This window comes from Pungitius pungitius, chromosome 6, assembly GCF_949316345.1.
Source record: "Pungitius pungitius chromosome 6, fPunPun2.1, whole genome shotgun sequence".
NCBI lineage: Eukaryota > Metazoa > Chordata > Actinopteri > Perciformes > Gasterosteidae > Pungitius > Pungitius pungitius.
The window spans coordinates 9,203,791-9,223,163 of NC_084905.1; the positions used below are offsets into that span (position 1 = coordinate 9,203,791).

Here is a 19,373-nt window from a genome sequence, read left to right on the forward strand (position 1 = left end):
GACCATTTCTTGCAGTTGTAAGACAAGTTGCCAAACTTTGTTTTCACTCGGTGACTGAATTTTCTCTCCGATCAGTAGTGGTAATAACCTGAGCAGGCACCAGTTTTGTACAGCATGGCCACTGAGTTTGTCACTTCCTGGGTTAACCTCACATGGTTTGTCATTAGCATCACTGCTGAGATATTTAAACCGATTAATTCTTCGATTTAATTCAAGGTATGTAAACTGTTTATCTACCTTGACCAGATGCTGAATGTACAATGAGAGGTCAGTGGACACAATGCCTTCAAACAAATCATGCCCAATACATGGTGGCAATCCAGGTTGGCATACATGAAAATAGGATAACTCATTGAACAAGGAGTCAAATTTGATACCTCCACTATGGGCTAACCCCCCTTCAATTCTCTGCACATGTTCTCTGTATGACTGTACTGTGCGAGTGGCGGCCCTAGTGAGTGGATCTGCATGGAATTTCTCTCTCTCCATTTCACAATATCTGCAGAAATGAATGCTTGTGCTGAAATTCTCAAAGAATCCGCCAATGTTGTGTGACCCCAAGTTGTCACCACAAATAGCATGCAGTATTCCTTTACAGACCTGTCCATCTGGTAACACTATACCACTTTTCTCAAGTTCTTTCAGATCTTTAACCAAGCGACCCAGGACTAAATCCTGGCCAAAATGTTTGAAGTCTTTCTCTTTGCAAAGAAGAACTAATTGCATTTGATCAGTATTTGACCTATTGTATGGTAAAAGGTCTGCCAAAGAAAGATACACAGCGAGTACTTTGTGCTTTTTTTTCCCTGACCCAAGTGGGTTTACCACCTCGAAAGCGTCTTGATATAAGATCAAGCCTAACGACCCATCTTTTTTAAGTGCGTTGTCTGTTACATTCTCCCCATCCCACACATCCTGAAAAACATTCTCAGTTTCTTTATGGGAATGAACTTGTTTGTACTGCTCAAATACAGACTCACTCTGGAAAAGAGCATTGAGTGTTTGGTCTATAGGGACATAATGGGCAAAGCTGTCCTTGCCGGCTTCATTTTGTCCAAGGCATATTGGAACAGGTTCGACATAATTAAATTGACTCTTGAAAACAGTCTTTCTCCGTAGATCTGTTTTTAATGTGTGTGTATTGTGAGTTTGGAAAAGATCTTCCGCTCTCAGATCATCAATTAGAGCCCTAATTGAATCATCTGAAATCCCCATCTGACGTAACTTCTCATTCAATTTAAAAAATATCTGAGACTGGCTGAGATCATGTATTGACTGCATATCTTCAATGATTGTCTGAATGGTGGAGGCCGGAAGCAGTAACTTTGCCTGGAGCTTAAGATAAAACAGAGCAAGATTCCTCAAAAAGAGCGAATCTTCAATATTTTCTGGGCTAAACTCCAAATGGTCTGAATTGTCAGCAGCATCAATCGCCACATCACACTGCAAATCACTCTCTCCATGAGGACCACTAGATCCACTCACACCAGCCAGACTGATAACAGAATCCATTAAATTGCCCTCTTCACTTCTTTTATGTTTTCTAGACAAATGAGATGTGAATGTAGAAACCACAGTAAATGTTTTATCACATTGCTTGAAGGGACAAACAATAGTTCGTCCTTCTTTGATGTGCACCTTGAGATGAGAATAAAACTCAGTCAATGAGTCACATTTGGCACGGCAGGAGGAAACATGACACGTAAGATCCACTAGCCTAATTGATCTTGGCTGAACTATACTGTCCTTATGATGTCTGTAAATATGTCCCTTCAGACCAGAACATTTGTTAAATGTCCTTTGGCAATTAGGGATACAACACTGCAGTATTAAATTGGGTATGTTACTGTGAATTTTTATGTGTCTCACATAGGCCACAGAGGTGGCTGACTGTTGTCCACAAATTTGGCAAGAAAACATTATGCAAGCCAATTAGACTTTTTGATAGACACCATTCAAGACACCATTCAAATGTCCACCTGGTTCTGAGGGATACATCCAGCAAGATCTTCTTGATCTTCTTGATCAGCAGTGTGATCAGGGATAGTGCCCTGCATCTGCATCTGTAATTAAAAGCAAAAACAAATGTAATGTAAAATAGTCACACCCAGGGTGGGAAAATAGCACCTGCCACAAGCCAATGGCGGGTGACTTTGTCTCGCATACAAGCCACAGTGGCGGGTGGAGTGGTTTTCAGCGCTCTAGTCTGTGACACATATAGCTAATCTGGTGCCGCCGGGTCCCGCGAGACCCAACGCAAATCTCGCAGGAGCGCCAGCGGGCGGTTTAAAAAAAACACAGCGGAATCGGGATGTAGCCTGGAACCATCCCACACCATATACATATGACTGAGTTTATACCGTTCTCTCAATACATCCATGGTTTATACTGTAGCCTATATCTATGACACCAGCAGCGTGTCTGAGGCTTCCAGGATGAGGGAGCTCCGAGGCTCCGTCCACCGTCTGGCCGCGCCCCTCGCCCCCCTCTCACAGCAGCAAGCACCTGCCTTCTTTCCCTGCATCTTCTCCCTTTTAACCTATAAAATTACGTGTTTTATCATGCGGGACGGGAGAAGACACTAAATCAATGCTATTATGCGGGAATAAATCTCATAATGTAAATAAACCTCAGTTTTGCGAAGCGGGCGGGAGTGTTAACACACATAGTGGGTGCGGGCGGTAATGGTCAGAAATTAAGCGGGAGCGGGATGAAAAGAACAGTCCAGCGCAGCGCAGCGCTCTAGTACAAACTAAAGGAACATTTAAGAGGCCCGTGGCGGAGTCAGCAGTAGCTAAAAATGTACAAACTGTTGGGGGCGAAGTAAATAAAAGAGAAGGGACTTTTCGAAGAAGTGGCGCATTGATGACAAAGGGAATACTATTTCATGCAGGCAGGCAGTCTGGTCAAATTGGGCATCCACCAGGCACAAACATTTTGTAAACGTTATAGGCATAATAACGTTAGCCTATTATGTATAGATTTAGATCTTATACATGAACGGGCATTAAAATAAGCGCATTGTTTTGTAAGACTAATGGACAAACTATCGAAATTTTGCTAGCTTGAATCAACTCGGCTCATTAGCAGCTAGCTAAATTAAACTTCATAGTGCAAGTCCGTGGCGTTTAGTATACATCAACATCACTGATAAATGTTAACTATGCATGACTTTAAAGAAATTCTAGTTAATCTCACCGGATTGTTGTGGTTTTTCTTGATGTAACCAGAGCGATCCTCCGACATGGAATGGCCGTGTGTCCGTCGCGTTGCAGGTTCAAATGCATTCTTACTCGCTCTTTGCCAGAATGCAAAAAATACTGTTTGAACCTGTTATTTCAGAAAGTGGCGCGAACGTGATCAGAAAGACACACACACACACACACATCTACACACACACACACACACACATCTACACACACACACACACACACACGCACACACACACACATCTACACACACACACACACACAGATTTGGAGCGCAGTTAGTCAATTAAATGTTAGGCGTCTCGTTTAAAATCGGGAGGTATGATTATGGTAATAAAAGCAATATTATTCTTTATAACATTTGCAGTACAGAAATCACGTGGTATTCTGTCTAACCTTCATTCAGTGAATGCATACAATATTTATTTTGTTAGTATGCAACATCAACAATATTGATTTAGTCATTGTTTTGCAACCTACAAAAACGAAATGAAATTGCTAACTTATCCAATGATAAATAATATTTTTTGTATAATCCAAGCATAAAGTTGCGTTTATCGGCACTTATCCCCAAAACATGACCATACCAGACCATCTAACTCTGGCCGCCATTTTAGAATGTTCAGTTGTGCAGTTAAATAACAATAATGAATGTTATTTAACAGTGAGGTGTTAAATAACATACATAAGGCGTTATTTAACATGTATTCCCTAAACATTTACAGTAAGGCACAGTTATTAAAAATAACAGGTAAATCATGTTGAAATTTGGGTGTAAATTAACGGAAACATTTAACAGTGCAGGATGTTCAGTAGAGTGCGCAAGAGTGTCTCAATAGTTAAGTCCTAAACGGCCCCTCATAATATCGTGAACATTTTTAAATATACTTTTGAAACTAGAAAATGCATTTCCTGCTGAAAGCTCAAATGAATTTCAGATAATTGCTGAAAATACAAAAATGAAAAACGCTGAAATGAATTTAAGGAAATTGCTAAAAATACAGAATTTGCAGAAGCTGAAGTGAATTAAGAAAAATACAGATATAGGAAATAATGAAATTACTTTCAGAAAATGCAGAAATGGCAAAAGTTGAGATGGTTTAAAAAATGTGTTGTAGTTGTAATTGTGGTACTGGTAATACTAGCGGTAGAAGAAATAGTGGTAGTTTTAGTTTCAATAGTAGTAGTAGTGTTACTAGTAGTACTAGTATTATTAGCTGTAGTACTAATACCATTAGTCACAGTAGTATTTGTAGTAGTAGTGAAAGTAATAGTATTATCATTTGTAGTAGTAATATTAGTAGTAGTTGAAGTATTAATAAAAGTTGAAATACTAGTAGTACTTTTTATTGTAGTAAGAGTAGTACTATCAGACAGAATATTTGTCAGTGGCGGCCGGTGGATTTTTGTTTTGGTAGGGCCAGCCAATCAGTTTGAGTAAACATCCCAGTATGATTCAATGCAAAAAAGAGCATCAAACTGCGCACTGAGGAGTGAACAATTGTAAACGTGATGAGAGCAATTTTGATGGGGACAAATGGGACCACGAAGCTCTCACCATCCCACAGATGCTCTGTATGGCACTGCGCGTTTTATATGACAAACTTGTAAGTAAATGCACTATTAGACTCAGCTTATAGAGATTTGTGCATATTGTAAAACATATTCTTGCATTGTGATTAAGGGTTTAAATGCGTCTTTAGTGTAAATTTCCAGAGGAACATTAATTCCTTCTGCTCACTTTTAAGGCAAAGCATCATGCATTTTATAGTGCTTTACATGTTGCAGACACTTTGCAGTAAAACCAGGGCATTTAGCACATGAACACAGATACAGCAATAAAGCCAACACATAAAACTATCATATTAAAAGCAATTAAAACGGAGTGTACAACTTTCCTAGTAAGTAGATATTTTTAAATCCTTCCGCATTCAGTTGGTCCGCGATTGTCTGCCAGGCTTTTTCTCTGTTTAATTAGCTGCCGTATTCCTTTTTTTGCGTATTATATGCTTCACCTCCTCATATATTGGATCAGGATCATTGTAAACATCAAGAAACATACTTTCTTGGGGCCCAAATTGAATGTAGGGGAAACACTTTGTATACCTTTTGGAATTCTCATTGTTAGTTTAAATATTTTCAGACAGAGACAAGCGCGGCCGTCCTTCAATCAGAGGGTTGGCGGTTTGATCCCAGGCCGGCTCACCCGCATGGTGATGTGTCCTTCGGCAAGACACTTGACCCCAGCATTGCTCCTCTAGCGGTGACTACAGTGTTTGAATGTTAGTTACTGATGGGCAGGTGCCACTGTGTAAGGTAGGTCCTGTCATCATTGTATGAATGGGTGAATGATGTCATAGTGTTAAAGCGCTTTGAGTGGTCAGAAGACTAGAAAAGCGCTGTACACATCCATTTTACCAAGTCCATTTAGTTTGAATGACAAACATTCTCTCCCCCCCTCACCCAATTCCATTATTTCAAAATAAAAGCCTCAATGATTATCTGTACCTCAACCACAGGTACACCACTACTGCTCCTTCAAATACTAGTACAACTAGTACTTACTTCTTCTACTACTAGTACCACTAGTACCACAATTACAACTATAACTAGTAATAAACCTTATATTACTACAAAAATACATGTTTTCAGCTTTTCCTATTTCTATTCTTTCAACAATGTTTCAATTAATTTAAGCTTTTATTATATCTGTATTTTTTCAAATTCATATAAGCTTCTCCCATTTCTGTTTTTTGCAATTCTTTCAAGTCCATTTCAGTTTTTCTCATTACTGTATTATCAGCTATTTTTAGATTCATTTAAAATATTCAGCTTTTCCTATTTCTATTGTTTCATAAATGTTTACAAATAATTTAAGCTTTTTTCATTTTTGTATTTTAAGCAACTTTTGGAAATGAATTTCAGCTTTATGCATTCCAATGCATTTTCAGCAGGAAATGCATTTTCTAGGCGCAACTGTAATTTCTAAACATTCATTTGAAAGACTGCATAAAAATGTTCACATGACATGAAATTCAAAACCCAATCAATAACAAACAAATCAAACAATACGTTTTTGTGCTTTGATACAGGTGCGTATGCTGTGCAGGAAACCCTACAACCCCATCCACACCAGACTTCCCCGTGCCGGTACTTTTGACTTGTCATTGAAGTAAGAGAAGTACAGGACTGAGTAGTAAAAATGACTCCATGATAGCGAGGCAATACCAAGATCCTGAACTGAAGAAGCTAAATAGAATTAAGCCATTGTTACAATACAAGTCATTTTGCTGAAGATTTTTTTTCCAAAGCGACTTACATGGCATTTGTAACCCATGGATTTTACTTTTGTGCCCAGGGAGAAATTAAGAGTTGGGTGTCTTGGTCAGGGACGCTTTGACTAGGCGCTTAGGGCAGCCAGGGTTCAAACTACCAACCTTGCGGTTCCCAGGACACCCTCTCCAGTCCATGCACCACCATCACCTTGTTTGTTTCATCATTGATACTTGTGCTTGTCTTACGGTAACATGCCAAAAAAGGCCCTCAATGGAAAAGGCCAATTAAAAAAACCTCAGCATAAACATTGAGAGATCTAATTCTAATAATGTGCCGACCGTCAGGAACAATTTAACATTTACAATCCCTGGAGGTTTTCTCTGAAGTGTAGTTTCTGTAATAATGGAAGTTTATTCCTTGAGAGAGAAGGTCTGGATCAGCAGCAGTCATAACCACATTTTTCAGCAGTGGCGGCATCATGTAGACCAGTGGTTCTCAATTTGTCTGGCTCCGGGACCCTTTACTCCTTAATGACAAGCCGCGACCCAATTCGATTCGGTCAACGGGGGGGGGGGGGGGAAACATGGACGGACGAGCCGAAAAAAAAGACGAAACTCCGCTGCATTAACCAAAAGTCCCTTCAAAATAAAAATAAAAAATTCCCATGCAAAGGCCCGCGACCCACTACAAAAGGGTCCACGACCCACCAGTTGAGAAACACTGGTTTAATTGTTAACGTTATTTTAAACACAAAACAACACACATTTGATCATTATGGAGGCAGAGTTCCACCAGGTGGAACATGTTGAACTAGTGACTCTTCCTTCTGTCCTCGTGCACTTTGCGCTCAGCTCTTCATCATTTAACTTCTGTGTTTGAAGTGCCAACAATGTCCCCACATTTAGCAGGACGTTTTCAAAGTGGTGTCCTCTGCAGACTGTGGGCCGCGGAAGGTTAGAGTTTGTCACTCATCCCCCCTTCTGTTTGACTCGCGGAGTAAATCCTCTGCATAGTTCTTCCCTTGTTTGTTTTACTTCCAATGCAAAAAGCTCTCTCCATCTTGATGTAACTGACTGCAGCAAGTGGCCGCTTTGATTCAGCGGTCAGCTTCCGGGAACTACGTTTTGCTGCATTAATTCGGCCACATTAATCGCATAGATTAATGCTTTTATATTGACAGCCCTGATCATAACCTTTTGTAAATGTTATAACATGAACCAACTTTGGACCCCGTAATTGAGCGTTGGTCTTCTTCAAATAAAGTTTATCCCCATGCTGCATATTTGAAAAAAAGGACTGCCTCCTTTTTTGGCCAAAACTAGATATGAAAGATGGAAGTGAGACAGACATGCTGACAGTGAGTTAGACCAGATTGAAAGCAGAATAGAACTGAGAGCTTTAATATTTCAGGTCCAATGCATTATTTATGTCTCAGACAAGTCGGCAGAAACTGCCAGAGTGCTGTTGGATGGAGAGTTTTTGATTTATGGGCATGCGTGTGCATGTGTGTATCTGCTCAAGTGTGTGTATGATTGGTAAAGCAGTGGATGAAAGACAAAGATGAAAGTAGCAGCCTAGAGGCTCTAACTGCCAGTTTCATCTGTTGATGGTGCGAAGCTCTGAAGTCCCTTTAGCTTTCAGGTAGGCTCCTAAGGTGGCCAAGTGTGTGTGTGTGTGTGTGTGTGTGTGTGTGTGTGTGTGTGTGTGTCCAAAGACGCAGAAGAAGAGGGAAAGTGATGCTGAAGAGGAGCTTTTTAAACCAACCCCCTGCTAGCGGGAAAGAAACACACACTTGTGGAGTATACAAAAAGATTTGATGGAAAAGGAAAGTGATGGAAATGAGATTGAAATTATGCACATAATCCCAATCCATCTGTGTTTATGTAAACAATCCACACTTCTTTGACAATGTGTTTACTGTTATTAATATATTTCCCTACTGTCCCTACACTTCTTTAGCAAAGAATAATGCTGACAATAACAAAAAGGGGTTAGGGGAATAATAGATGCGTATTCCCACTAGGGCTCACACTTTCATCACATACTGACCCTGTGCACGCGCTTGTCACACCTCATCGCACCTCTCCATCCTGGATCGATGCCCCCCCCGCTGTGTGCCCGGACCGCACGAGGGCCGGCAGAGGGAGGCAGAGCCCGCCCCCTCTCCTCCCATTGGGCTGGGAGAGGAGTGCGGGCTGGAGCGCGAGCGCTGCGTGTTCTTGGCAGACTCGCGGGCTGCGAACCGGCTTCACTCGTGGTTTGAAGCTCCAGCGGGACCTTAGTTATCGAGGCGGGCTGAGGCACCGCAATCCTCCCGGACGGTTACACCTGGACACAGTGCGTCTTCCCCTCGTCTACCTGCTCGCGCGCGTCCGCGTCAGGAAGCCCATGGAGGGGCGTCACGATGCTGTGCTCAAGGAGAACAAAAACTTTGGTGTCGACCTGCGTGATCCTGAGCGGGATGACCAACATCGTGTGTCTGCTGTACGTGGGCTGGATCACCAACTATGTGACCACCGGGGGCCCCAAAGGGGCGCAGAGCGGCGGCGGCGACACGGACCGAAAGTTGGAGGAGGACGGTAAAGGGGAGACGCTGAGGATCATGGAGAGGCTGGACCGGCTGGAGAGCGTGGTCAACGAGCACATCAAAGGTCAGCGCGGCGGGGGGGGGGGGAAGCAGAAGAACTTGTAGGCTCCGTCAGAGGTCCCTGGGGAATTCAGTATTATACTTCAATTGTTCGTTTACTGAGTCCCTTATAAGCTGTTTGTTGTGTTTAGGATAATATTAATAGACACAATCAAGCCACATTTACAAAGAGTCGCTGCTCTCAGCCAGATTAGGAAAGGTTTTCCTTAACTTTTTATTGTTGGTCAGACAAAGTTGTCACCTGGGGTCAGGAGTGGTGTGGCTGGCATTTTTGTACTGAACTTTCTAATCCACAACCAGCAACAAGCACTGTGTGCAAGCCCCCCAGCATGAAGGGCTCCAGAAGTGAGCTAACAGTGGAATTGATATTGCCCTGTCCGTCACGTGATGTCCACAAAGGAGAGGCCTGTACTGTGGTCGATACTGTTTCTGTGACCAAAATAACTTCTTAAAAAGCATAAAAAGCCAGTCTCCAAACCTTATCGCGTTGCCCTCTTGTCTGCTTGAGGAAGTGGGGTTTAGGCAGCGTATCTACACACACACACACACACACACACACACAGTGGACCCTATGCTTTGCCCGCTTTGTGTCCCTTAGACTTAATATTCATTTGTTTTATTCATTTAGGATGTCTTTTTTCACATTCCGATTCTAATGGCTGTAGGATAACATGTTATTTGTTCTTTGAAAGAGCGTACCTGTATTATTATCTTGTAATCATGCAATAATATCGTTTAGAGCAATTAACGTGGGCAATAGTCGCACAACAAATTGTGATATCGTGGCAGCCCTAACTGTTCTTCCACCTCCATCATCATGAGGGTTGGAAGCTGAGCTATAAGAAACACATGCACGTGTGGAGATAAAACAACAAGACCTTTGCAAAGAGCCTTTGGAGGCCACATTAGTGGCAACAAGCATAACATACCTAAACCTGGCCAAGCTGTTGTCCGCCACAATGCATTGTGGTGATGTGGGAGGGTAATGGTTCACTAACGTAACGTAACCCGGGCAGTTATTAGCTAAGTAAGAAAACTATTGATACGAATGGTTGTGTAATGTATTTAGGTAGTGATCCTAGCCGTGTGCTGGTGTTACCCTGACCCGGGTAGACGTCCATCGTCACATCGTTTTTCAAAGACATTGGTTAAAGCGTCGCCAAAATGACCATCAATGCTGTCAACATATTATTTACTGAATTACTTAAATGTAGAAACTCTTCCATTTCATATGGAAGGAGAGGGCATTTTCATTATAATGTTAAATATAGTTTGGAGTCAAGTCCACATGTAGGGCATCACAGCCATTGGACAGTTAGTGTCCCATATTAATTATTTCTATTTGCATCATTATCCTCTTCGTCTGACTCTTTGAGTCCAACCTACATTCAGATAATGGATCAGAATTGGGTAAGTGCCTGTTAAGACACCAGATAAGCGTTTGGAGTTAGTGCATCTAGAGAAAAAACTAGCCCATAGGTTGTTGTTTTTAATTATTTGTGTCATTTTTGCCATCACGATGTTCAGTGTCTAAATCCTACAGGTAATAAAGGCAAGTGACATGTGAACATACAGTATGTGAACCTAGCCAGCTGTCGTTCTCACTCTGTTCTAACAAGATGGAAAAGACAAAGAGAAGACTTGATCTTTCTCCATTAGGTGAAAGGTGAGACGTAAATCAAAGGAGGAGCAAACTTGAATGCACAACTTTATGAGTTGATGAATACCACCGTGAGGATCTTCTAATGCAGCACTTTGGATCTTCCAAAGGGTTCTGAGAGCAGCCACTCCTCGTGCTGAGAGGTCGTGAGCGCACAAAGCACACATTAGCATGGCGAGCGGCAGACTGAGGGTGTACTCAAGTGATCAGAGGTGCTAATAGAATGTGCATGGGGCTCTGGGGTTACAGCGGGTGAGTGAATGTAGTTGTCGGAGTGCATAGTGCTCTGCTCAGCGCTCACAGCTGCTGCCAGGTTATGTTATCAGCCACAGGCTGACGTGTTTATGCGTCGCCACTAATACAAAACAACTTTGGATAAGAACGTTAGCTGGGTAAACTGTAGTGAAGGCTGAGAGTAAGTCAGTATCTAATTCATTGTCTAAATGTTCTTATATAAACAAGTTGAATGTTTAGGAAACGACATGCAACTTTATTGTGGAAAAATCTCTACCAATAATTGGATCCTGGTTTATTTCCATTATCAGGTTTCTCGGGAACTTCTTTATGGAAAGAGAGCAGAGATACAAAGTCATTGTTTTTTTTAAATAATTCAGTTTGAAGGGCGATATTTTTTAACAATTAAAAAGTTTTTCCTCAGAAAAGAGATTTGATTTGACTTTGTTGTTAGGGCCATTTTATAGTTTTCAGGATTATAGAGATTTGTTTTAACTGCAGTTATTTTGACCAGGATAATTATGACAAGAACTCTTCATATTACTCGTCTATATATATTTATATATACATCAATGGTGTTGACTAAGGCCGCAGGATTTCTTGTTGAAGCAAAGACATTAGGATGTGCAAATGCAGTCACAACAAATTACATTACATGCAGTGGCGGCTGGTGGATTTTTTTTTGGTAGGGCCAGCCAGTCAGTTTCAGTAAACATCTCGGTAGGATTCAATGCAAACACGCATTATTACTTTGCAGTTAAATATTTAACATTTATTCCAACACTTAACCATAATAAGCACATCTTATTCAAGCAAGAGTATTTCAATGAATATATATGTATAACTTAACACATAGACAAAACAATATTCAGAATATGATATCTACCATATTGTTATTGCATTATTATTAATACCCAATGTAAATATCATATATTATATACATATATTATATTAAAAGATACATATATTACAATATAAATATATTCATATAAAATATATTAGAACATGTATATGTATATATTGAGATGCACCTATGAACCTAGTTTGTCCCGATCACTGGCTTTTGGAAACACAGACTCAAAAGCCCCACAAAACTTCATACAATTAATTATTTGGGATGAAATATGACTGTTGTCTGTTTGTGAGGTCAGGCTGATCTGGGTCCAGTTGTTTTACCTCTAGTTTCTCTGGCCATGTTCTTTTTTCGTACCGAGTTCAGGTTGGGTCAGGACTCTGTCAGTGGTCGCTCTGGTTCTGTTGTTAAAGCCCTGTTATTACTGGACATGGCTACAATCTGGTCACCATGCTGCCGACAAGCCCAAGTTGTATGGGGTGCTCGCTCCTTTTGCTTGACGCACGCTCCTGATCTGGAATCTAGAATCAATTGCTCTTCCTTGAGGTCCTGGATGTTGTGGTTGAATTTGTTGCGGTTGAATTTGTTGCGGTTGAATTTTTTGCAGTTGAATTTTTTGCAGTATTTTAACGTTAAAAAACATTCAGATACATGATTTCGATGCATAAATATTCAGTGCTAGAAATTCAATCGCGTTTTTCTTTCAAAACCCGATGACACAGATTTACTTCCATACATGCGAGCATTTCCCATTGAATAAACTAAAAAAGTGTGGCAAAGTCAAAGTAACATGGCACATGAGGAGCCTCCAGCAGCTCTTCTTCTGCTGCTGTTTACTCGTCATCCTGCTGCTCAAGCTAGTGTTAGCTCGCTAATAACAGCAGTAAAGCATTTAGCAAGACTAAAGACACGTTTTTATTTACTTGCCTTTTTTGGACCATTATTTTTTCACTCGGTTGTCTTGTATATATTTTGTACTTTGTCCCATTTAGGTTATTGTTGACAAATATATGTGTATGTTTTGTACTTTTGAATGCTGTCAAATACGGTAGTCTAGTGCGCTTGCGCATATACTGTGGGTTTCACGGTAGTTGATGTCATACCTGTAAAGCACATATGTCAAACTCGCGGTCGAAGGGGGCAGTATCTGGCCCGACCCTGAGATGAGTTTGACACCCCTGCTGTAAAGAGACACACGATGATCCATTAAACCATTAAACTAAGAAACCTCTAATGCATTTATTTACAAATGCCATTTTAACTTCATCTCATAGCACTTGTTTTTTTAGCTGTATTTAGATGTGGTGTATACATTTACTTAACTTGCACTGCAATGACGGTAATAATTGAATGAATAAGCTGCAAGTGAACATTGGGGATGTGTTTCGGAGTGTGTCTGAGTGAGAGTTTATAAATGTGTGTGTCTGTGAGTGTAGTATTGAGTTCTGAAGTTAAAACAAATCCTGTTAAATTTTCTGATTTGTATTTTTCTTTATTTTTTTATAAATGATTATGTTCAAGGAGATACATGTCCTTTTTGAAGTATTTTTGCAATGTGAATTTGCAGTTCTGCTAAAGAATAAATGGTTGGAAATGAAAGCTTTTTAATGCTCTTTTTTATCAGATTCAGTGATTAATCTAAAAAATAATTGACAGATTTATCGTTTATCCAAATAATGGTTAGTTGCAGCCCTATAAGTAATGATTCAGCAGGCAGTCAGTAAACAAGTGAAAAGGGTTCTAAGAAAGTGTGAGTCACTGCCAATGTAAGCAGCCCTTCGGCGCCCCCCCGAAATACTTTAGTTTGCGGCAGTAGCAGCAGAAGGAGAGACTAGCAGAAGGAGATGACAACAGATCCAACTGCACTTTCAGGCTGGATTTAGCAGAAATGAGTCCTTTCCCTTCTGCAGGTTCGAGGTGCCAAAAGTGTGGAAGAGTGAGGAAGATATTTAGGGCCTTAACATTGCATATTTTGACACCTTTGATCTGTGCCATTCATTTCTACACTGCAGGGCTTTTTGAGATGTGAGAAACACAATGAACAGCATGAGCATTGTTATTATTTTTATTCTTGGAGACAATTATTACTTTTGTTATTGTGCATCTGGAGAGGATCTGTCTCCTTATTCTGTGTTGTGATCCTTGTTTTGCATTTTTTTCTTGCCGTGTCATATTTCTAGTCGTCCTTTTATCAGTGAATGGGAGTAGATCCATGTTGGCGGTGGTCTGATGAAAAGGAGACTTTATGTGTGTCTATAGCTCAACTTACTTGTTTGGTGTGGGATTACAGATGCATGACAGTAGTGTGAGGTCTGATGTCGGTGACACTGCCGGCCAGAAGCTGCTGTGTACGACTGCGTGAAGAAGACACGGCATCCCGTAGGTGCACAGGGATGTTTGTTCCCAGCTGTAGATCGATTTTTGGCTCTGTGCGTCGGACATCCTTGCCAGGTTCACTCTAAAGATGCCTGCGGATAATCCAAAAGAATGCAATTTAGAGATAGCGCATGGGAGGAGAAAAGATACTGATGCAGGATGACATTCAAAGCAGATTATCCCTTGAGAGAAAAGGGTTACATATTAAATCAAGAGTGATTTCTGTCCCTATGAATGTTAAAGACCTTGGCTCCCTCCTGGGCGTTTGCACTCACACGATACTGAAATCCACGGCGCAGGGGCCGGGAAAGGTGTGATGATGTACCGACAAATCCACTTCTTTGTTCTTGTCTTTGTCTGTCATATGTGTGACGCTCACATTTCAAGAAATGTCAATTTCTTTAGATGACAGCCTGATGACTTCACAGCGCCTCCGTTGTGAGGCTGCACTTCTATAAAAGTATTTCCTATCGAACAGGTCCATACCTTCTTCTTTCATTCAACAAAATAAAACTCTGCTGTTATTTATCTCTCTACATGGTTGCACATTTACAATTCTACTCTCTGTATTGCACACAGGGGACTTTTATTTTCTGACTTGGTATTTAGATGTACTGGTAGCTTAACATTATACACATGAAAGAACCAGCTGTGTGTGTGATGCCAAGTTAAACCCAGGAAAAGCCACAGAGTGACCGCCAGGGGCAAGGCCCGCCCTCACAAAACTCTCACACCTAATTTAATTCCATTTTGCATAGCCAAAAATCACAATTGACCCATTTGCCTCAAGGTGCTTTACAATCTGTAGACAACATCTGTCCAAAACCAAAAATGAAAACAACCTTCAAGTGGGAAAAGAAATTGTAGGAAGAGCGGCAGAGGAGGGATCCTTCTCCTGGGATAGACAGAATCCCAGAATGCATATGTACAGGAACCTGAGCCAGCTCTAACTATAAGCCCCCCCCCGAAGGCACCCCCAAGAAAGTCTGGAATACCAACCAATTTGAGACAGGAAGTTTCTGATTTCTGATTTTCGATATATTACGTAGGTGAAAAAAGAACACATCCTGGTCAAAGAGAACTCCAAGACTTCACGGTGCTGCTGGATTTCAGAACAATTCCATCCAGAGAAACTATATCACCAGGCTTTATAACATTACTTATTGTAAATTGTCCTGAATCCTGGAATGTATATACATATTCATGGCGTAAATTGAGCTAAAATTTTTACATAAAATAAGAGGTTGCGTGTACACAGCATGTACAACATTCTGTATATTTGTTAAACTAATTAATTAACTAATTAACTAACTAATTAAACTAATGACATTTCCACGGACAATGATCATGGCTAATTTGAAATGTGCTTTTGTGATAACTAGTGTTGTCAGTTAAACGCGTTATTAACCCATTTTACCGACTTTTACCACGAGATTAACTTAACGGATTTCTGAAAATGACGGCTCTGTTCACAGCAAACTTGAAAAAATAAAATATTAAGCCATGGTTTAACTGCACTATAGGCTGAGTCCTTGTTTACCTGAAATGTGTACTTTATCATTTTATTTTGTACCGCCCTGTTTGGCATTGTTGCTTTTCAGTAAAAAAAAACATTGCATAAACAAACCAATCCACTTTTCTATGTTGCCGCATTAAAATGAGAAAAAAATATGGATAAAAATAACGGAAGGGAGATTTAGAATAGATTAAAAAAGTGATTGATTGTGATTAATTTGAGTTAACTATGACATGATTGATTAATAACATGATTAATCGTGATTAAATATTATAATCGTTTGACAGCCCTAGCGATAGCTATTGCTATTGCTTTTGGTAAGTAATGCTCTATATTTTACCATAAACTAAATATTAATATCAGCCCTTTCCACTAGTTAGTCGCTTATCGTATCAACTTATCATATCATATTGTGCGAGTATTTGATTCAAATTTCACAGAGTACTTGCCATGACTGAATTAAATGTTAAACTCTATTAATTCTGCTTTTAAACTTTCTTTGAATTCAATTTATTTTCAGTCGTCCATGTTAAACACATCATGAGGCCACAGGCACTCTGTATGAAATGAGCAGGCTTCAGAGATCTTGGTGGTCCAAGGAGAGCTGCTAGCATGGTGCAGGGTGCTTCATCCAAGATTAGGACTAAGCTCATTGCTGTCACTTTTCACACATGAACACTCACCTACAGGAGATTCATAATGCACTTATACGGTACCACAGAGACCGTGTGCAGTGCTTTGTGGGTTTGAACTGACATACAGTACATCAACTGAAATGTGAGCAACTCATGCGCACTCAAGACATGACACATACGCCTCTTCTAAATCCCAAACGCAGTAAAGTGCCACTCATGCATGCACTTGTCACAGTCCATAAGCAGGAAATGTTTTAGGAGCTATGTGTGTGTGTGTGTGTGTGTGTGTGTGTGTGGGCGGTGCTCTCATGTGGACCTTTGTAAACTGGGAGACATTTAAATGTGTGTTTTTGTGCTCAGGCACGTTGCCTGTCTGCATGCATGTCTTCGCTTGCGAGGGACCCCGTTCTCACGGTGAAAGGCTGCACGACAGACCCTGTTCACATTTCACTCACGTGTCCAGCGTGGAATCCAATACTAAGTGAAGTTGTCACTGTCACTCACCATCCTGCAGTCCCACAGCGTCTTTCCCTGAGACTGAACTATACACCACAGCTCCAGTCCTTCAGTGCGGCTTTGAGAAGACTATTGCGGGTCGTCAGCCTAAGACAATTATACTCTGGGGGCTGCAGGAAATGACACATTCGGTATCAGGTGTCTTCTTAAGGTAACGTTTCCCAAGCATGGGTGGGCTACAACACAGACGCCCACATCGCAGTAGATGATAAATTCAATTCATTTTATTTTGTAAAGCCCAAAGTCGCAAATTACAAATTTGCCTCAGAGGGCTTTACAGTCTGTACACATGAAAATGTGATAAAGCACGCCAGTCCGTACCAAATTCTAAGGAGCAAGGTGATAATGCAAAATGAATCAAGGTTTGGCCTTCCCACAATAATGAAATCAAATCAACTGAGCACGCAGGGCGTCCGGATGTTTCTGCTTCTCTTTTGGGGAGCTGTTGCTGCATGCGCACACTGCAGCAAAGCAGACATTTACATTCTACGCAGATGCATACATGAGGTTTGCTAGATACTAGAAAACACTAAAGCAACTTAGGAATTATAATTATAAAAATGAATAGAAAAAAGAATCACATAGCATTGAATGAAAATAAATACCGCTCTTAATACAAACGCCGCTACACAAACAAAACAACCACAACAACACGGAAAAACAACAGCAGTGAGCTTTTAACATAATGGGGAGCCAAGCTCGGAGAAGCAGCCTGCCACAAAAATGAGAGCAGCTGGTCCACTTAAAGGTCATTCCACCGTAAGCAACCCGTTTGTTGCAAAGACCCATGACGCTAATCTGCAGGTAGCAAGCGATACAGGGAAATACAGGAGGAGACGCACCATGTTTTAAAGCTGTACACACATAGCTTCAACTCCCTGTCACATCTCCTCCTCTCTATCTCTATCTGTCTCTGTTGACTGCACACTATTCCTAGGGGTGAGATTGGCTGCCTCTCATCTGCTCTCCACATGGCCAGTGGCTACGGGGGCCAACCGTGTTTGTCCTGTTTCACATCCAGACATTCCTTAATATGTCTCTTCCTTTATTCTGTTGTTCTCTTGGGTTGGGTATAGGAGAGAGGATCTTTATGGAAGCATAGAAATGTGTATCTTTATGGTTGTATGTATTCCATCGCCTATTTTATGGTTGTGTTCAAACGTCAGACGCTTCTTAAAGCCGAAGCCCATCCTATGATGCCTTTCATTCCTCTTTGTCTACCAAAGCATTGGGGGTTTCCCTACTTTTACACAAAAATGTAGACTTTAAGCATTCAAATAGAATCATCAATCAGTATAGTTTATTATAGGGGATGGGAGGGATTTCCTTACACCCTAGCTGTAACAACTTCTTTTGAGATGGAGTCATGGTTATAACTTTATAACAACAATTAATAAACCACAACTACCGCTTGTTAACAGGGTAACAATTCAATTCAATTCAAATTACAAATTTGCCTCAGAGGGCTTTACAGTCTGTACACATGCAACATCCTCTGTCCCGAAACCCTCACATCGGCACAGGAAAAACTCCCCAAAATATGAAAAAACACAATTTTTAGAATATTTAGACATTGTCTAAAGAATTGTTTGTGTGTGTGTGTTTGTGTGTGTGTGTGGAGACGCTACCTGAGCCCCACTTCCGCTTTTGACAAAGAAAGCAGACAAGAGGACAGGCAGTGCCAAAAACATTGGTGACATTCATTTATCTGGTAAATGAATATAATATATTGCTCAAACTAGAGGCGCCTACACTGACCCTAACCACATCTAAGGAAAACAATACAGTATCAAATGTAATTCAATACATATATTTGTGGAAAAAAAGAATCAAAATGATATTCCTATTCTGCTGATGTTTTGGCCTTAGTCATTACAGTATTGTTACAGCCTACTCATTCATGGTGAATTGCTGATTCTCACCTAGAAATGCCTGTCATGCTCATTGTCATGTCTCATTCTCTTTTGGAGGACGTACAAGGCTGTGGTTTCTTTTTCCCTTTTATCTGGCTGCTCGTGGCAGACAAGTGTCCCCGTGGAGTGGAACATGCAACGTCTCTGTCAAGCTGTCGGGATAAGGGACAGTGTAACGAAGCTGTTTTGCAACATGTTATGCTCTATAACAAGCTCAGAGTGGCTCATAGATGGCTGATCAACTGCTGCCTCATGTCAACAGGCATCCTTGTTGATGCTGTGGAGCAGCTTCCTCTGAGCCGCTGACGGAGTTACCTCAAAGGGTTTTTCTCTCCATGCCACCTTGCATTTTGTCTGATCTATTTTACATTTCATTATCTTTCTTTGTTTACACATGCTGCTGAATGAACGCACTAAGCCCAAAGGAAGAGTGGTTTAAAGATGTTAATGACGTCAGTAGAGTCCATCCTACACCCGACTGTGTACAAGCCCTATGTGGTTAACAGCTGCTCAGGATACTGTTGTGTTCAAAGGCTGT

General features: G+C 40.9%; 1 protein-coding gene across 3 annotated transcripts in view; it reads left to right on the plus strand.

Annotated features, from left to right (window-relative positions):
- The first annotated feature begins 8,618 nt into the window (after nt 1–8,618).
- The window catches only part of LOC119196417 (polypeptide N-acetylgalactosaminyltransferase 18-like), an 89,691-nt gene continuing 78,936 nt past the window's right edge, over nt 8,619–19,373 (plus strand). The window contains exon 1 of one of the 3 annotated variants that reach the window (XM_037452089.2): nt 8,619–9,136. In XM_037452089.2, the coding sequence (XP_037307986.2) occupies nt 8,890–9,136 (247 nt within the window). In that variant the 5' untranslated portion in view covers nt 8,619–8,889. The remainder of the gene's footprint in view (nt 9,137–19,373) is intronic. The other 2 variants (XM_037452086.2, XM_037452088.2) reach the window with 2 other exon arrangements.